This window comes from Ictidomys tridecemlineatus, chromosome 6, assembly GCF_052094955.1.
Source record: "Ictidomys tridecemlineatus isolate mIctTri1 chromosome 6, mIctTri1.hap1, whole genome shotgun sequence".
In the NCBI taxonomy this organism is placed as follows: domain Eukaryota; kingdom Metazoa; phylum Chordata; class Mammalia; order Rodentia; family Sciuridae; genus Ictidomys; species Ictidomys tridecemlineatus.
The window spans coordinates 173,141,511-173,157,194 of NC_135482.1; the positions used below are offsets into that span (position 1 = coordinate 173,141,511).

Here is a 15,684-nt window from a genome sequence, read left to right on the forward strand (position 1 = left end):
GAGATGAATCCAACTCATGAAATATCACCATACTTATGATTTCTACTCAGATAGAAAAACAAATCCCACAGAGTTCACTGATTTCTCTATCATACCTGAGCGACACTGGGAATGATTTTTTGGTTCTGAAATTTCAGTAACTCATGACCAACTGATACTCTACACCTGCTCTGTATCAACACAAGCTGTCTAGGCCTTACACATAAAGTCAATGAATGCAATGACGTTTTTGGTTTATCCAGTTGCCCAAGGTACAAAGAAAGTCTCCCAACTTAGAAGGTTTTTTACTTGGTGACTGAGGCCACACAAGTGGGAGATTCGATGTGAAATCAGATCCCATCCTGGGGAAGCGCACACTCAGAACGTAAAGGTTAAGTCTAGTCCCAAGATAGGTTGAAAAGCTGTATTGCAAAAATCATCTTCTAAAGGGACAATTTTTTTTTTACTAGCCTTTCCCAGATTGTGAGTCATAAAAAAAAAATGCTAAGAATATAAAAATTGTATAATGATTTGAAATTTTACAATTTTGATTTTTCCACTGTTTCACTTGGGGTTTGTTTGTTGTACATTTAAGATGCTGACTACACTTCTCTGTAGAGTTAGATTAAATGAAGGCTTAATATTTTGGGTGCTTCTTAGTAATTAGGTCAAGAATAATCAAAATGCTCATCATCCTTCCTTCAACCACTTGCATTCCGTCTGGAAGCCCACAGCCTGTGGGTACTTACTTTTATCCTCATCATACGATCCTCCGGAGCTATTGCTGTATCTGGACTCTAGGCGGGTGTGGGCTCTGATGACATTACTAAACCTTCAAAGAGAAGGACAATTGTTAAGAAACAGCAACAGGGGTGTACACGTGCTGTTGCTCATGGCAGATACTATTATTTAGTGGTTGGTTCTTTAGCAGCTGGTTCCGATGATGATGCTTTTCTTAATGGAATATTATGAAGATCGTACCTAAAACATTTCTTTTCCCCTCGCGTGAGACCAATGGTCACTTTTGCTCACAAACAAAAGCCCAAACGTTGAAAAGATAACGATTTCATGGTTAATGTTTTAGTTGAACTAGAAAATCATAACACTTGATTTGAAAGAAAATGACAAAAATGGGCCCGATGTTGAATGTGACTCCCTCTTCACAGAACATGGTACAAGGTGGGTGGCCAACAATTTTTGCTAAATGAACAAATGAAAGTGGGAAGAACTGGAAGTACACAAAATAGTTCCAGAACAAATCTTGTTCTAAATATCAACTTGAAGCTTCCCTTAACATAGTCTGCGAAGTTTTAGAAAAAGGTACTAGGATCTGTAATATAATCATAGAATCAGAAGGACTCTTCTCTCTGGTTTCTTTTGTGGCTTGTTGAAATAATCAAAAGAAAAAAAAATAGTTGAAGTCTAGAACTTCACACACATCCCTTATTTAATTTGGGTTACTCACTTTTTAAAAAATATTTATTTTTTAGTTGTAGTTGGACACAATATCTTTATTTATTTATTTATTTATTATGTGGTGCTGAGGATCAAACCCAGAGCCTCTCACGTGCTAGGCGAGTGCTCTACTCACTTTTGAGATATATATTATTGACTTACAAATGAGGAAACTGATGCCAAGTGAGGTTAAATGAGTCATCTAGGGTCAATCACAGGGAGGTGGCAGTGCAGGGACATTTGAGGGCCACGCTGCCTCCAAGAAGGCAGGAATTTTATTATTTTTTTTTTAAATATTGAGCTTCTGTTTGAGGTGATGGATATGCACATCTCCCTGGCCTGATTATTACATTGTATACATGAATTAGAACATTACACTGCACTCCAGAAATATATATAATTACCGTGTGTAATTTAATCATAAAAATATGTTGAAAAAACAAACCACCTCTCTCTCACTGGCTCTGTTCTTTGGGAACCTTGTTTCCATAATTGCTAAAATGGAATAATAATGGTGTTTTATCTTTTATTTTATTGGGGTTGTGTGAGGAATAATAAAAAAAAAAAGACATGAGACTGTGAGACACTCTCTAGCTATAACATGTTATTATGCTCTCCCTTGGATTTCTAGAATTTCCTTGTCTTGGCAAAAGACCAACAAAACCATTCAAATCAATAGCATATTTATCATCCCAAGATGATAGGGCCAGGGTGTGGCTCAGGGGAAATAAGGGCAAAATAAGAGCAAAATGGTACGTATGCACTTGTGTGCATGTGTTCTTTTGTTTGTTTGTTCTTTTGTTTGTTTTTTTTTTTTTTTGAGTGCTGGGGATCAAACCCAAGGCATCACACGTGCTAGGCAAATGCTCAACCACAAAGCTCCACCCCCCAGTCTGAAATGGTATGTCTGTATTTATTTAACATTAAATAATACATAGCAAGTTCTACCCACTTAACATATATAGCCAAAGGGCCACGTTTAAAAAAAGCAGGATGTGGCTCAAGTGGTAGCGCGCTCGCCTGGCATGCGTGCGGCCCGGGTTCGATCCTCAGCACCACATACCAACAAAGATGTTGTGTCCGCCGAGAACTAAAAAATAAATATTAAAAATTAAAAAAAAAAAAAAGCAGGAGATACTTGCCAAAATAGGCGAGTCTGTCTACATTACTGACCTGTGTTCTAACCTGGGTGACAACAGATCAGCACTTATTTCCCTCTGGAACACTGGAAAAGGCAGGAGGTAGCTGTCCTTATGGGGTGTGAAGAACCAGGAAGGGTTCAGGAAAATGCACCAAATGTGTCACTAACTATGTACCTTCTCCCAGGTGTAAAACCTTGGAATATTCCACCAATAGTTTGGATTTGCTAGAGTGAAGAATTGTAATGGACTGTAATTACTTGGGTTTTCTTCATTTCTTAGGATTTGCCTTCCCGATGCTGTCATATACTCCTAGATGACTTCAAACGTTCTTCACAGTCGTATCGCTTGTGCTATTACTTTGTGAATTCGTAAAAGAATATCTGGGACATCTGCTTTGTTTCATATGAATTAGACCATGAAACAGTCTAAATCAGATGGGTACTTATGAAATTAGAAGAGTGACAGATGTATCACCTTCTGAAGCAGTTCCTTGATCAAAATTTATGCTGATAAATGTGGTGTTATAAAAAGTGGATGCTGGGCCCAGACACCATTCAGCAAGGGACAAAATTAGGTTGGAAAAATCATGCCACATCTGGAGGTTTCTGCTGGGTGGGGAGCTCCGTGGCACTCGGCGACTGATGAACTACAGCCCACAGTGTGCAGGATTTAGAACTGCTCTGAGGGCCAGGCGGGGAAGAAGTAAAGAGTGGATGGCAATGCTTCTCTTTTCCTTATTGAGAAAGCTCTAAAGGGGCCTTAAGTAGGGTGAAGGGGTGGAGCAAGCCCCTTCCAGACTGTTCTCTTGACTGAAGCCACAGAGCAGCAAAGGTCTCCTTGGCAAAAGAAAAGGAAAACCTGACTCCCCAGAGAGGAATCTACTTCTCTTTGCCTTTCTGGGTTGGGGAAACGAATTTTGGATTTGGGACATAGAGGAATTTGAAGGACCAGGCTGACTGACTAATCCTTTCACATCAAAGGTTCATATCTTAAAATGTATACCCTGAACACAGCCTGATAAGAGAAAAACTAAAAGGATAAAATGTTTCCCTGAGTTTTCTCTTGCTGACTTGGCTCAAATGAACACCTAGGCAGCTGTCTTGATATCAGTGGATGCTAAGGCTTGTTAGCATTGTCACTTGGGGCTGGGGTGTAGTTCAGGGACAGAGTGTGCGTTTAGCGTGAATGAGACCCTGGGTTTGATTCCCAGCAGGAGAACAAACCAAAAAACTCAACCAAATCACTGTCAATTTGCATTACAGATTCTCCAGCCCTATATCAACAAAGCTCAGAAAAAAATTATCTAATTAAAGTTTATTTCTTTAGTTCCCTATAAAAAAATCCTCATAAAACTATAAATTTATAAAATAGGCCCTTATGAAGGGTGGTTACATTAAAAATATTTATGAAGATTGCTTTGGTATATTTAAATTTTGATGTCCAAAAAAGTAAAATACATGATAACTCTTTCTTGGGATAATTTCTGTTAGTAATTTTTGGTGAATGGTTTGGTGAATAGTTTCTTTTATGAACAAAATACTGAAAGTTATAAAATTTTATATATATGTATATATATTTTATTTATTTATTCATTTATATATTTTTTACTTTGGCTGTTGGGGGGCCTTAGGGTAGGTTAATGTTAACTTGTAGCTTTTCTCAGAATTTAAAAAAACATTTATTTTTAGTGCATATAATTATATGTATATATATTAGTGGAGCTTTAGTCAGGACTTTTTTTTTTTTTTGTACTAGGGATAGAACTTAGGGGTGCTTTACCTCTTTGTGTTTTTTTTTGTTTGTTTTTTGAGGTAGGTTCTTGCTAAGTTGATTGGGGCCTAGCTAAATTGCTGAGACGGTCCTTGAACTTGGGATCCTCCTGCCTCAGCCTCTTAAATTGCTGGGATTATAGGCTTGTACCACTACACCAGGCTAGATAACCTTTCTTAAAAATACTCTCTGATCTTGATATTATACAGATAAATTACTTCTTTATTTTAAGGGCCACCACAAACAACAACAACAACAACAAAAACAACTCACATGCAGATCACCGGACCTACAGAGGTCTTTCTTTGAAATGAGATGTTAATATATTAAAGTATGTCAACTTTCTACACAAAATAAAATTAAGATGGGAAACTCAGTCTAGATGATAAATAATTAAGAATTTACATACCAGTAGAGAGTAGAGATATCTTTAGAGAAATATTGTGCTTTCTACCATGAGGCAAAGAAGGTACTAATAAACATGGATTAAAAATGCTCATTAGTAACTCTATACTGTCACCGATGAATGGAATATCAAAACTTTCGTGCATTTTGGAGAAAGACAGGTTTCTACTGGAGAACTATGAAGGATAAGATCTGTACTTCATGACCCACAGGGTTTGGAATTAGCCTGAAGCAAGGTCCATACAGATGAGCGTCCACACAAAGGCCACTCTCCTCCCAGTTGAGTAAGGGACTTGGTAAATGCCTGACTGAGAGGGAGAGAGGATGCCCATCACAGAGGAGCTTCCTCTTCACCTCTGCTCTAGGGCACAGGGTGAAATCCTGAAGACAGTCAGGAAGTATCCTGGCGCATTTGGGGCGGAGTGAATTATTTTCTTTATTTGATCCCTTACATTTTCTTCAATGTGAATTTGAGTTCCATCCTCACTATTAATTTTTCAATGAAAGGGTGGCCTCATCACCTTTTATAAGCTCAGCTGAAGGAGTTTTCAACACCATGAGTGTCCTCCTAGTTCTTGTTTTTTTAATAGGAGTCTCTATCCTGTTTTCCCTCCCTGCTGTTTACAGTCTGCAGGGAGGAGCAATTCAGATTTTATTTACCCAGAGCAGTTCACAGGCAATCTGAGGACAAGTGTGTAGGTAAGAAAATACCACCTGCGTGGTCATGAAGGGAATGGAGACTCTGCCTAGCAGGAAAAGACAGTGTTCTTGGTCAATTGAGATGTTATCACAGTAGAGTAAGGGTAAAAGAATGATTACTACTATGGTTTGAATACGTTTATCCCCCTAAACTCATAAGAAATTAATTCCCAGTCTTATGTAAATGGTATTAAGAGGATGAAACTTAATCCCATATGATGTAGTGTCCTTGGAAAATAGTTAGGTTAGGCAAGTTAATAACAGTGGAGCTCTCATGGTTGAATCCTTGTAGCTGAATAAGAAGAAACAGAGACCACACAGACATACATGCTCCCACCACAATGTGATGTAGCCAACAGGGCCATTGCTGGAATCTGTGTCATATGGTTTGGGGTTAAAGCCTCCAAACCTGAGCTAAATAAACCTCTTTTCCTCATAAGTTAGTCAGCCTCCGATATTTCCTAATAGTCACAAAAAGCTGATAAATACAATGATATTTTATAAAACCCACCTCAAGACAACTACTCTAAGAAATTATTTAGTAATCAGATTTGAAAATTTCACACGACAAATCTCCTGTAATTCTAGATGGTTTTACCCATTAGCAGAATGACTGGTGTTTTTTTAGGAAGCCCTGAAGTAAGTGGGAATCAGCTACCAAAACGGTCTCCTCTTTATCTTTCTGTTCTCTGACTTTGTATAGGAAAAAAAAATTGTTAACTTCAGGGATCTACAGGACAGAATTGGAAAGTTAGTCTGTGTTCTAAGAATAAAGGAGGACTTTGGTGTGCCTGTGAGATTTAGGAAACCTCACAAACTGTTACTGATGCCTTTGTACCGGCTACTGCTGAAAGTTATGTTGGGTGTTAGGCCAGATTTGTGCACCAACCTTTCATCAGATTCTTTCAATATCTTGCTCTCCTCGGCATCTGGGAAACTGTCCTGGCCAGCGACCACTGTATTGCTGCTGGAGGTGGTTCCTGTAGATGGGATTAGAAGAAAGATGCTTAGAAAAAGACACATGCAGAGGAGTCAAGCTCAAGTCTCGGTTAATTTTAGGAACGGATTTCCTGTAAAAATCCCTGTTTGCAAGATTCCTCACATCTTTTGTACAATCTCAGACATTCTAAACAACCTTTTAAGCGGGCACCACTGAAACAGGAGAATCCTAGACATCTGTTATGGTCAAACTAGATTCCTTAACTCCCTTGTAAAGTGAGGCTGCAACATTCTTGGAACCTATTCTCCTGGCCACTTGGAAATGAGCTTATTTATAGCAGCTGGCCCTGCTGTAAGTTGTTTTAGTGTTTCTGGAGTTATTTGACCAATGCTAGGAAAGCAAGTTCCAGTAGCCAGAGCTTCTGATTCCTAAGCTGACACTTCTCGGCAAGAACTGCTCTGGCAGCAAAGAGGGCAAAGAGAGGGAATGCGCCATCGGGGAGGAGGAGGGCACGTGTTTGTGTTTCATGAAATGATGCTGATGCCTATTTACTGAAAGCGATAACACAGGTTGAGTATCTTTATCGAAAATGCTTGGAACCAGAATTATTTCCAAATTTGGATTTTTAAAAGATCTTAGAATATTTGCATACACGCAGTGAGATATGGTGGGGATAGAGCTCCAGTCTAAACATGAAATTCATTCCTGTTTCATACATCTTATGCACACAGCCTAATTTCATACATTTTAAATAATTTTATGTCAGAAACAAAGTTCATGTACATTCAACCATTGGACCTGTGGCATCAGGTCATTGCTCAAAACGTTTCAGATTGAATAGTGTTTTGGATTTTGGGATTAGGTTTGCTCAACCTGTACTGTTGTAGGCGTTTTAGTCAGTCCTGGGACAAGGTTAACAACAGGAATCCCATAGATACAAATAGGAAGGTCCAGAAGAGACTCCTCAGTGATTTCAGGGCTCTTCTTAAAATCAGCGTAAAGTAAAAAGCTCCATGGTCATTCTTACAAAACAGTTTCATTTATCCAATAATGACCCGGAGTCTCAGCTATTTTCAAGTCTCTTAAGTGAATGTACATACAAGAATAAGAAAAAGCCACAGACACATATTCACATACTTTTAAGTCTCCGCCAAAGAAAATTCCAGAGACCCAGGACAAGAAGTCGGCCCAGGTCCCTGGTCCTTACCGGAAGCGGCTGCGGAGGCCTTGCTGCTGGCAGTGAAGCGGTAGAAGGGCGGGTTGTCACAGTGCTGGACAATGGGGTTCACGGGCTCAGTCTGCTGTAGCTCAAAAAGAAGTTCTTCCATGGTTTGAATGGTGTTATTGCGGCATAGGTATATGGCCACCTTTTTAATCTGAGAGGAAGAAAGAAACAAGAGATGCTTTCCAGAACCTTGTCCACAAGAATTGCAGGCTGGTAACCCACGCCACCATCCGGGTGCCATCAGCCCCAGGGTAATCTTGGTGCTCTCCTAGGCTAATCCAGGTGGGTTAGAATTCACTTTGCCACGTGGGCTATTAGGACTGTGTGTGTTGAAGGCCTTACCTTTTCTAATGGTTTAATTTTTTAAAGTTACCCTCTGGGCACATTGATTCAATCTAAGCTTCCAACTTGCCATCAAAGGTCCTATCTTCAGAAAGAATTTTATTTATACATACTGTGGGGGGGGGTGGAGGGAAAACTGCTAGTTATTTTTGTTTAAAAAGGAATCCGGTCCCTTTCTATTTTCCTCTCCCCTAGAAACAAATGACTTTTAGCTGGCCTTGAATTTGCAATCCTCCTGCATCAGGCTCCAGAATGGCTAGGATTATAGGTGAGTGCCACCATGCCCAGTGTAGTTTAAAATCTTAAAAATATCTCTGGATTTGATGCTCTGCATTGCTGTAGACCTCATGGTCCAGCCTGAAGCAAGTGTGCTGTTACGAGGCTTATATGAGTCAAACTGCAGGAAGAAATCAACTCTCTTGCAAAAGCAACCGGTATGGGAATGCCGAGTGAGCTTGCATTTTAAGATGCTGTCCTTCTGTTGATCCCATCTCCTTCTGATATAAATAGCAAGTATCAGACAGCTTTACTTGTTTCTCTCTCCTACCACCTGAATTTGAAGAGAAAAACCAGGATTCTCTGTTTTTTAATTCTGTTTTGAGAGCACCCAGTGTCTCCCACATGCTGGCACTAACGTCTGTAGAAGGCAGCTTTTGGTAACTGTTGGAAAAATATTTGCTCCTTAATTCACAGGTCTGTGTCCCAAGGCTTAGACTGAGGGGATGACAGTTGTCACTGGCACGTGTGGCCTGTGTCTTGGGGGCTAAAGGAACTTTCATGCAGTATCTGGAAGAGCTCTCAGGAGCTGAGTGTGACGGGCAAAACTGCACTTTTCTATTTTAGTTGGAGCCGGGAGCACATTTTGGCTCGCAAACTGTACACGGAAGCCCCAGCAGGAATGATGCTCCCGAGAGCCCGAGACACACTTACATAGGGTAGGAGAACCGTGTCACTGCTAACCCCGCACAGGCTGATCAGGAACTGCAGTGTGATCCTCAGGTTGTTGCTCCATTTCTCGTTGTTGGCGAGCGCATTCCAGGCATTTTCCATTTCTGGCCCAGGAACTTCATCTCCATACTGTAACAAACAGAATAAGAAACAGCCCAGTGACGTACGTGGGAAGAACATTGGAGGCAAAGTGGTTTTGAAGGTCATGGCCATCTCAAAAGCAGTAAGAAAGGGAAACGGCTGTTTATCAGAAAGATGTCATTTGTTTTCCAGGGGAGAGAAATTGGTAATGCAGAAATCATTCACCTCCAATACCTATGGGCATCAACTTTAAAAAATGTTAGGCTTCTTATTATTTTTTCAATTGCAGTAAAATATAAAGTTTGCCATTATAACCTTGGTTTTTGTGTGTGTGATGCTGGGGACTGAACCCAGGGCTTCCCATATGTTAGGCAAACTCTCTACCACAGAGTTAACTTCCCCAGCCCTCAATGTACCATTTTTAGGTGTGGAGTTTAGTGACATCATTTATGCTCTTATGTGGCCAGCACCACTGTCCATTCCTTCTGTGTGATTTTTAAAGGATAAATAGGTTTGCACAAGGGTTTGCTTTTTCTGAAGATGGAGCCATGTGACTTGAGTTTACCTTGGCCGTCATGTACATGAGGTTATTGAGGACCAGTGATGTGGCTTCTGGAGAGCCCCAGCCATTCCCTTTCAGCCCATGAGGGGCTGTCACTTCTCCTTCTCGGTCCTTGACTTCATCCTCGGGGCTGCTGGGGCTTGACCCAGGGAGGAGGAGCCTGCTGTCCACCAGCTCGATGTTGTGCAGCCAGGGCAGCAGGTAGGTGAGCATGATCTGACGCCCGTTTGGGTGTGTCGTGGGGAACCGCTGGCTTACCTCTAAAGAGAATTGCGGTGGAGAGCCGTTATGTTATTATTCCACCAAACAAATTAAAATATGAACACCATCTTAATGATTTAAACAATGCTTTCCGTTTACAGAAAACATGTGCACATACAGTAGCTCCCCAAGGTGACAAAAATGAAAAAAAAAACAACAACAACAAAGCTTGTTCTCACACCTGTCATTTCATGTCTGTTGCTCTGTGTGGGAAAGTGGCACTGCACCATGGGGACAGGACAGGCTTGGTAAAAACGGAGTGAGATGGGAGGCCTCAGGAGTTCAAGCACACTGCTAGTGGAAGAGGGCTTATCTGTCCCTTGGACAAACAAGGGACCTGGAGGCAGAAGGATGTGTATTTGGGTTCTAGTTCCATTGCGTTAATAGCCGCCCGTGACTCTCGGCTAGTAATCCAACCTCTCCGCTCTCCAGTTTACTCATGTGTACAACGGGGCCCCCCTTGCACACACGGGACTGTGGTGAAGACTAGAGGATACACTCACCACGTATATAGCCGGCTCAGCACAGTGCCTGACACCAGCAGGCCCCTGACCAGTGGTGATTAGGGTTATTCTGACAGTGATCATTCTCTTTCCAATAACCCAGTGATTTACAAAGTGTCTTCCATGAAACATCAATTGTTAAAAAGTGAGATGTGGACCCCCAAGAGGAAGAAACCCGGCTTGGGGAGTCTACCTGAAAAATGCCCAGAGCATGGAAGATGCCTGACAAGGGCTGCACTTCACCTTGGGAACAAGGTGCACCAAGGTCAAAAGCTCCTCGTCCAGCTGGGCCACTTTCCCATCATTCTCTCTGTTGACATGTCTGCACCGTTTCACTGCTGGCAGCATTTAATTTTATAATCTGAATAAGCAGTCCACAGAGAAAGAAGCACAGCTTTATGTTTATGCACGAGGCTCTGCTTGTCTCCGAGAAATAGCTTTATCCAAAGGCGGAAGCTGGCAAGCCTGGTCTTGTGCAAGTGCTGTGATCCAGTGTGACACAACCTCGCCGGCAGCGCTCATGGCTGCTGAACGGAACGACACAGATGCCAGGAATGACACCAAGATAACACACTAGATCCCTCAAATGGCAACTCTAATTGACTTGGCCCTTTTCCTCCAACTAAAATTATTATTTTCCATTTTGAAGAAGAATAATGTGCCACAATAATCAGACAGCACAAAGCTGCTGTTTTATATGGATTAAAATCTCAAAATGACTGGGTGTGGTGGCGCATGCCTGTAATCCCGGCGGTTCTGGAGGCTGAGGCGGGAGGATGGTGAGTTCAAAGCCAGCCTCAGCAACAACGAGGTGCTAAGCAACTCTGTGAGAGCCTGTCTCTAAATAAAATACAAAAATAGGGCTGGGGATGTGGCTCAGTGGTCAAGTGTTCCTGAGTTTCACGCCCAGTACCTACCCCCTCCCCCCCCCAAAAAAATCCAAAACATCCTTAGTTTCAAGCTTAGGTATCACATCTGATGCTATGGACTATGATGATACAGACTTAGAGTCTTGTCCAACGAGTGAGTTCCTTTATTCCCATGTACTGGGCATTTTCTAGTATGAGCCTCCATGCTAGGCATGATGGAGACTGCCAAGACTAGAATCATGGTTCCTGCTCCCCAGAAGGAGACTCTGATACTATGCCAGCAAGTAACTCTATGGCAAGCGAGAAAGTGACAAATGACTTCAGAAAGGCACTAAACTTTGAGGATTTAGTGGAGGAAAATGACAGCTGGGTGCAAAGATTCAGGACAGTTTTATGGCAAAACTACTTAAGCTCCACTAGATAAGACCGATATTTTGGAGAGGGGAAAAAATCCGATCAGAGAAAAAGTATCATTGAAAAATACCTATTTTATTTTTGTATATGGACTTATTTATTTATGATTTATTTATTGAAGGCCTCCAAGTTGCTGAGGCTGGCCTCAGGAGGCTGGCTTGTGATCCTCCTGCTTCAGCTTCCTGAGTAGCTGGGATGACAGACATGTACCAAGGTGCTTAGCAATTAAAAAATATCTATCTTTACAACCTATCTTTTTTTTTTTAAATTTGTTTTTCAGTTGTAGTTGGACACAATACCTTTATTTATTTATTTTTATGTGGTGCTGAGGATCGAACCCAGGGCCTCGCACGTGCTAGGTGAGAGCTCTTCCACTGAGCCACAACCCCAGCCCTAAACCGATCTTCTTTACAGGGTATAAAAATCTACAGACTTTTAGCCGCAAGCATGGCCTTCTAACATAATACATAATCTGCTTATTTATCATCTTTATTGCATTTTGTCTGCGGGACACAGTGACCAAGAGAGTAGGGAAGTCTGCGGTATTCGCAGTCTAGATCAGCACCCGGGTGGTAGACAAGTTTTTGAAAAGAAAAAAAAAAAAAGCCACAGCCATGGGAACAAGTTCTTAGTTATTCCTCCCAAAACAATCTAAATAAAATGTGTAGCGATGTCAGTGGGATGGTATGCGTGTTTCCCGCTCCTCTGGGAGGGGCCTGGGAGGGGTCTAGCTGCTTATGAATAATTAGGTCACCTGAAATTACAAGCAGGACCGCACCACAGGGTTTATAATAGTACTGGGAGTAAAGACAAGAGGAATCTGTTGTGCCCTCTTAGTTTTTTTCATGTTATTTTCGAAAATTCTTCATAAATCAAATAGCCAAATTCATGAAGAAAATGTAGGCATGCTGGTCCCTCATTATCTGTCACCGTCTCCTACTTTACCAGCTTCTTCTCCTCATCCTTAACACCCGCCCCCTTGTCACTGCATCCCCCCTGGCTCCAGTCTCTGTTTTCCCTTTTCTCAGCCACACACCACTGCAGTCTGGTTCCTGCTGCCACCTCCCGTGGGAACTATCCACAGTTACCAATGAATCATGAAGCCCTGGGGGCTTATCCTTTTTATTTTTTTGGTACTGGGAATTGAACCCAGGAACACTTTATCACTGAGCTCTAGCCCTAGTTCTTTTTTTAAAAATTTATTTTTCTTTTTGAGACAGGGGCTTGCTTAAGTTTTGGAGGCTGGCCTTGAACTTGCCGTCCTCCTGCTTCAAGCTTCCTAGTCCCTGAGATTTCAGGTCCGTGCCAGCCTGCCAGACGGAAGATGGCTTTTAGACCTCATCTTCTGTGATCTCTATGCTGTTGGAGGCTGTGGACGGTTCACTCCTTCTTCCTAAATCCTCATTTCTTAGGTTTCCATGAAACTCACCCCCTAGGGATTTTCTGTCCTCTCTGAACTCACCTCCGTTCCTCTCTGCCAAAGCCAGGTCCTTCCTTTCACTCCGTGCTCTCTCCATTCCTGATCTCAGCTGTGCTCTTGGCTCCAGCCCTTGTGCCTTCCAAGAGTGACTGGTGCTGCCTTCTGACTCCAGCCTGCGCACACCTGGGGACGCCTGGCAGCGGCCTACACCCAACGTCCCAGGCTGCACTCAGGATCTCTGCCTTGTCCTAAACCTTGGGACCCTCCCGTACTGGCTCCCTGGGAGGGTGGCGGCCACAGGCCTCATGCCAGGCTCTCCCTGCGCTCTCACGGGCCTGTCTTAGCTCAGATCTTACATGTTTCATTTCCTCCTGGGGTTACTGTCATCGTTTCTGATTGGACGCTTTCTAATCCACCCTCCACACCGCAGCTTGTCTTTCTGAAACGCATGCGGATCTTGTCAAGCCCTCTTCTTGTTTGAAACTCATCAGCGGCTTTCAGAACCTGAGCAGCTGGCTTGGATGCCCTCTCTGTTCAAAGGGCTCTGGGGGGGGGGGTGTCCAGAGAATGTGGGCCTTCAAACTCCTCAGCGGATAATATAAAGCCTTTGAGGACTTGGCTCCTGCCTCCTCCTCTGCCTAAGGCTGTGTCTAGCTTTTTCCCTTTTCTGCACATTGTTAGCCACACTGACCTCTACATGACCTCCCAAATGCATCACGCTGTCTTACTGCTCTAAGCCAAACCATACACTGTTCGTCTCTGTGGTGCCCATCGACTACCGTCTGCTTTGCACAGTTCTTTCAAACTGAAGCTCAGACATCTGCACCTCTGGGAAGTCTTTCCTGATGCCTCCCACAGCTTCCGCCTCCACCTCAGACACTGAGCATACTCTTGAATAAACCTGCATTTGCCACACCGTGTCACAATCACGATGGCACGTCTATCTTTATTACTAGACTGCACCTTCCATGGGAGAGACTGCTTTATGTTCCTCTGTACTCCCAGGCCCCAGACAAGAGTGCACACAGCACACAGGCCAGGCATTGCTCCAATCCTGGCTGAAGTGGATCAAAATAAACTGTAGTTTTCTGACAAGAGAGTTTATTTACTAGATGAATTTAGTAGGCTTAGTAAGTTTTTGTTGAGTCTTCCACTGTTTCAGGTACTAGACAAGGTGTGACTAACTCTACCTCAAGGAAATGATGGTGAGGTGTGCACTGAAGAGGCAGAATATAAGTTAGGTTTTAAGGAATTCTGGAAGTTAGGGAGAGAGGGAGGATGCCCATTCTATTCTTAGAGAAGGAAAAAGCATACGTAGAAGTAAGGACTTCAGAGAGGGCCTGGCGTGTTGGTCAAAGGTGAAGTGAGAGTAGATGCGTTCTTGGATGGAAAGGTGAAAAGCAAGTGGTTTTCTAAAATAGCGATTTATAGCCCTGACTTTGGAGGAAGACAGAACTAGATTAAATTATGTGTTGGCAATTTCCTACCTATATCATCCTGAGCAAATTATTTTAATCTCTTTTTAAAAATATTTATTTTGTAGTTGTAGTTGGACACATACCTTTATTTTATTTATTTATATGTGGTGCAGAGGATAGAACGCAGGGCCTCGCATGTGCTAGGCAAGTGCTCTACCCCCGAGCCCCAGCCCCAGCCCTATTTTAATCTTTTTTTTTTAAATTTTAATATTTTATTTTTTAGTTTTCGGCGGACACAACATCTTTGTTTGTATGTGGTGCTGAGGATTGAACCCGGGCTGCACGCATGCCAGGCGAGCGCGCTACCGCTTGAGCCACGTCCCCAGTCCCATATTTTAATCTTTTAAGTATTAGTTTTCCCCTGTAAAACAAGAATGATGGTAGTGGTGGTGGGGGGTGACAATGCTAGCTAGGGCTAGGCCAGTTACCTGGTTTTCATTAGCTTATTTTAAACCGCACACCCTACCATGTAGTTCTTAGTATTTCAGATAAGGAAGCAGAGTTTAGAGGTTCTGTGACTTGCCCAAGGCTAACTAGCTAGGGAATGGCAGGGCCAGGGGATCCAACTCCAGGGCCTCTGTTTAACTACTCCATTACACTAGTGGTTGTAAAGATGAAGTGATAAATACAGTGCCTCGGACACAGCCTGGCACAGGTTCACCGTTCAACAGATGGAAATGGTCTCTTACAGCAACTATCTTTAGGACGACTGGGCAGAGAAGTGTGAGTTGAGAAATGCTGTATAAATCTAGATTCACATAGTGGAGCATGAAGGAGGCGCTGGACCCGGGGGTGTAGAGTGAGGAGAGGACCAAGGAGGGGCTGCACCAAGGCAGTGGAGATGCAGGTGTAAAAGAAGGATGAATGTGAACGTTGCCTCTCGTCAAGGTGTCACGTGAGCTTAGGCAAAAAGTGAACTGGCAAATGCAATTCTTGAACTCTCATAAAAGTTATTTGTGAAGATTGCTTATAAAAATGTGCCCAAAGTCAAAGGAACTGAACAGAAGAAATACAAATGGTCGAAAAATATATGAAAAAATATCCAACATCTCTAGCAATTAGAGAAATGCAAATTAAAACTAGACTGAGATTCCATCTCACTTCAGTTAGAATGGCAATTATAAAGAATACAAGCAACAATAAATGTTGGGGAGGATGTGGGGAGAAAGGTACTCTCATACAATGCTGGTA

The 15,684-nt window shown here is 42.5% G+C and overlaps 1 protein-coding gene across 7 annotated transcripts in view; it reads right to left on the reverse strand.

Annotated features, from left to right (window-relative positions):
* Fry (FRY microtubule binding protein) overlaps positions 1 to 15,684 on the reverse strand; it is a 392,985-nt gene that overhangs the window by 60,853 nt on the left and 316,448 nt on the right. For all 7 annotated transcript variants that reach the window (XR_013423443.1, XM_078016146.1, XM_021730283.3 and 4 more), the window contains 5 exons: positions 9,552 to 9,808; positions 8,888 to 9,034; positions 7,598 to 7,766; positions 6,340 to 6,430; positions 729 to 811 (listed from right to left, as the gene is read on the reverse strand). Coding sequence is in view for 6 of the 7 variants with exons in the window: in XM_078016146.1 (XP_077872272.1) it covers positions 729 to 811; positions 6,340 to 6,430; positions 7,598 to 7,766; positions 8,888 to 9,034; positions 9,552 to 9,808 (747 nt within the window). In the remaining variant the exon portion in view is untranslated. The remainder of the gene's footprint in view (positions 1 to 728; positions 812 to 6,339; positions 6,431 to 7,597; positions 7,767 to 8,887; positions 9,035 to 9,551; positions 9,809 to 15,684) is intronic.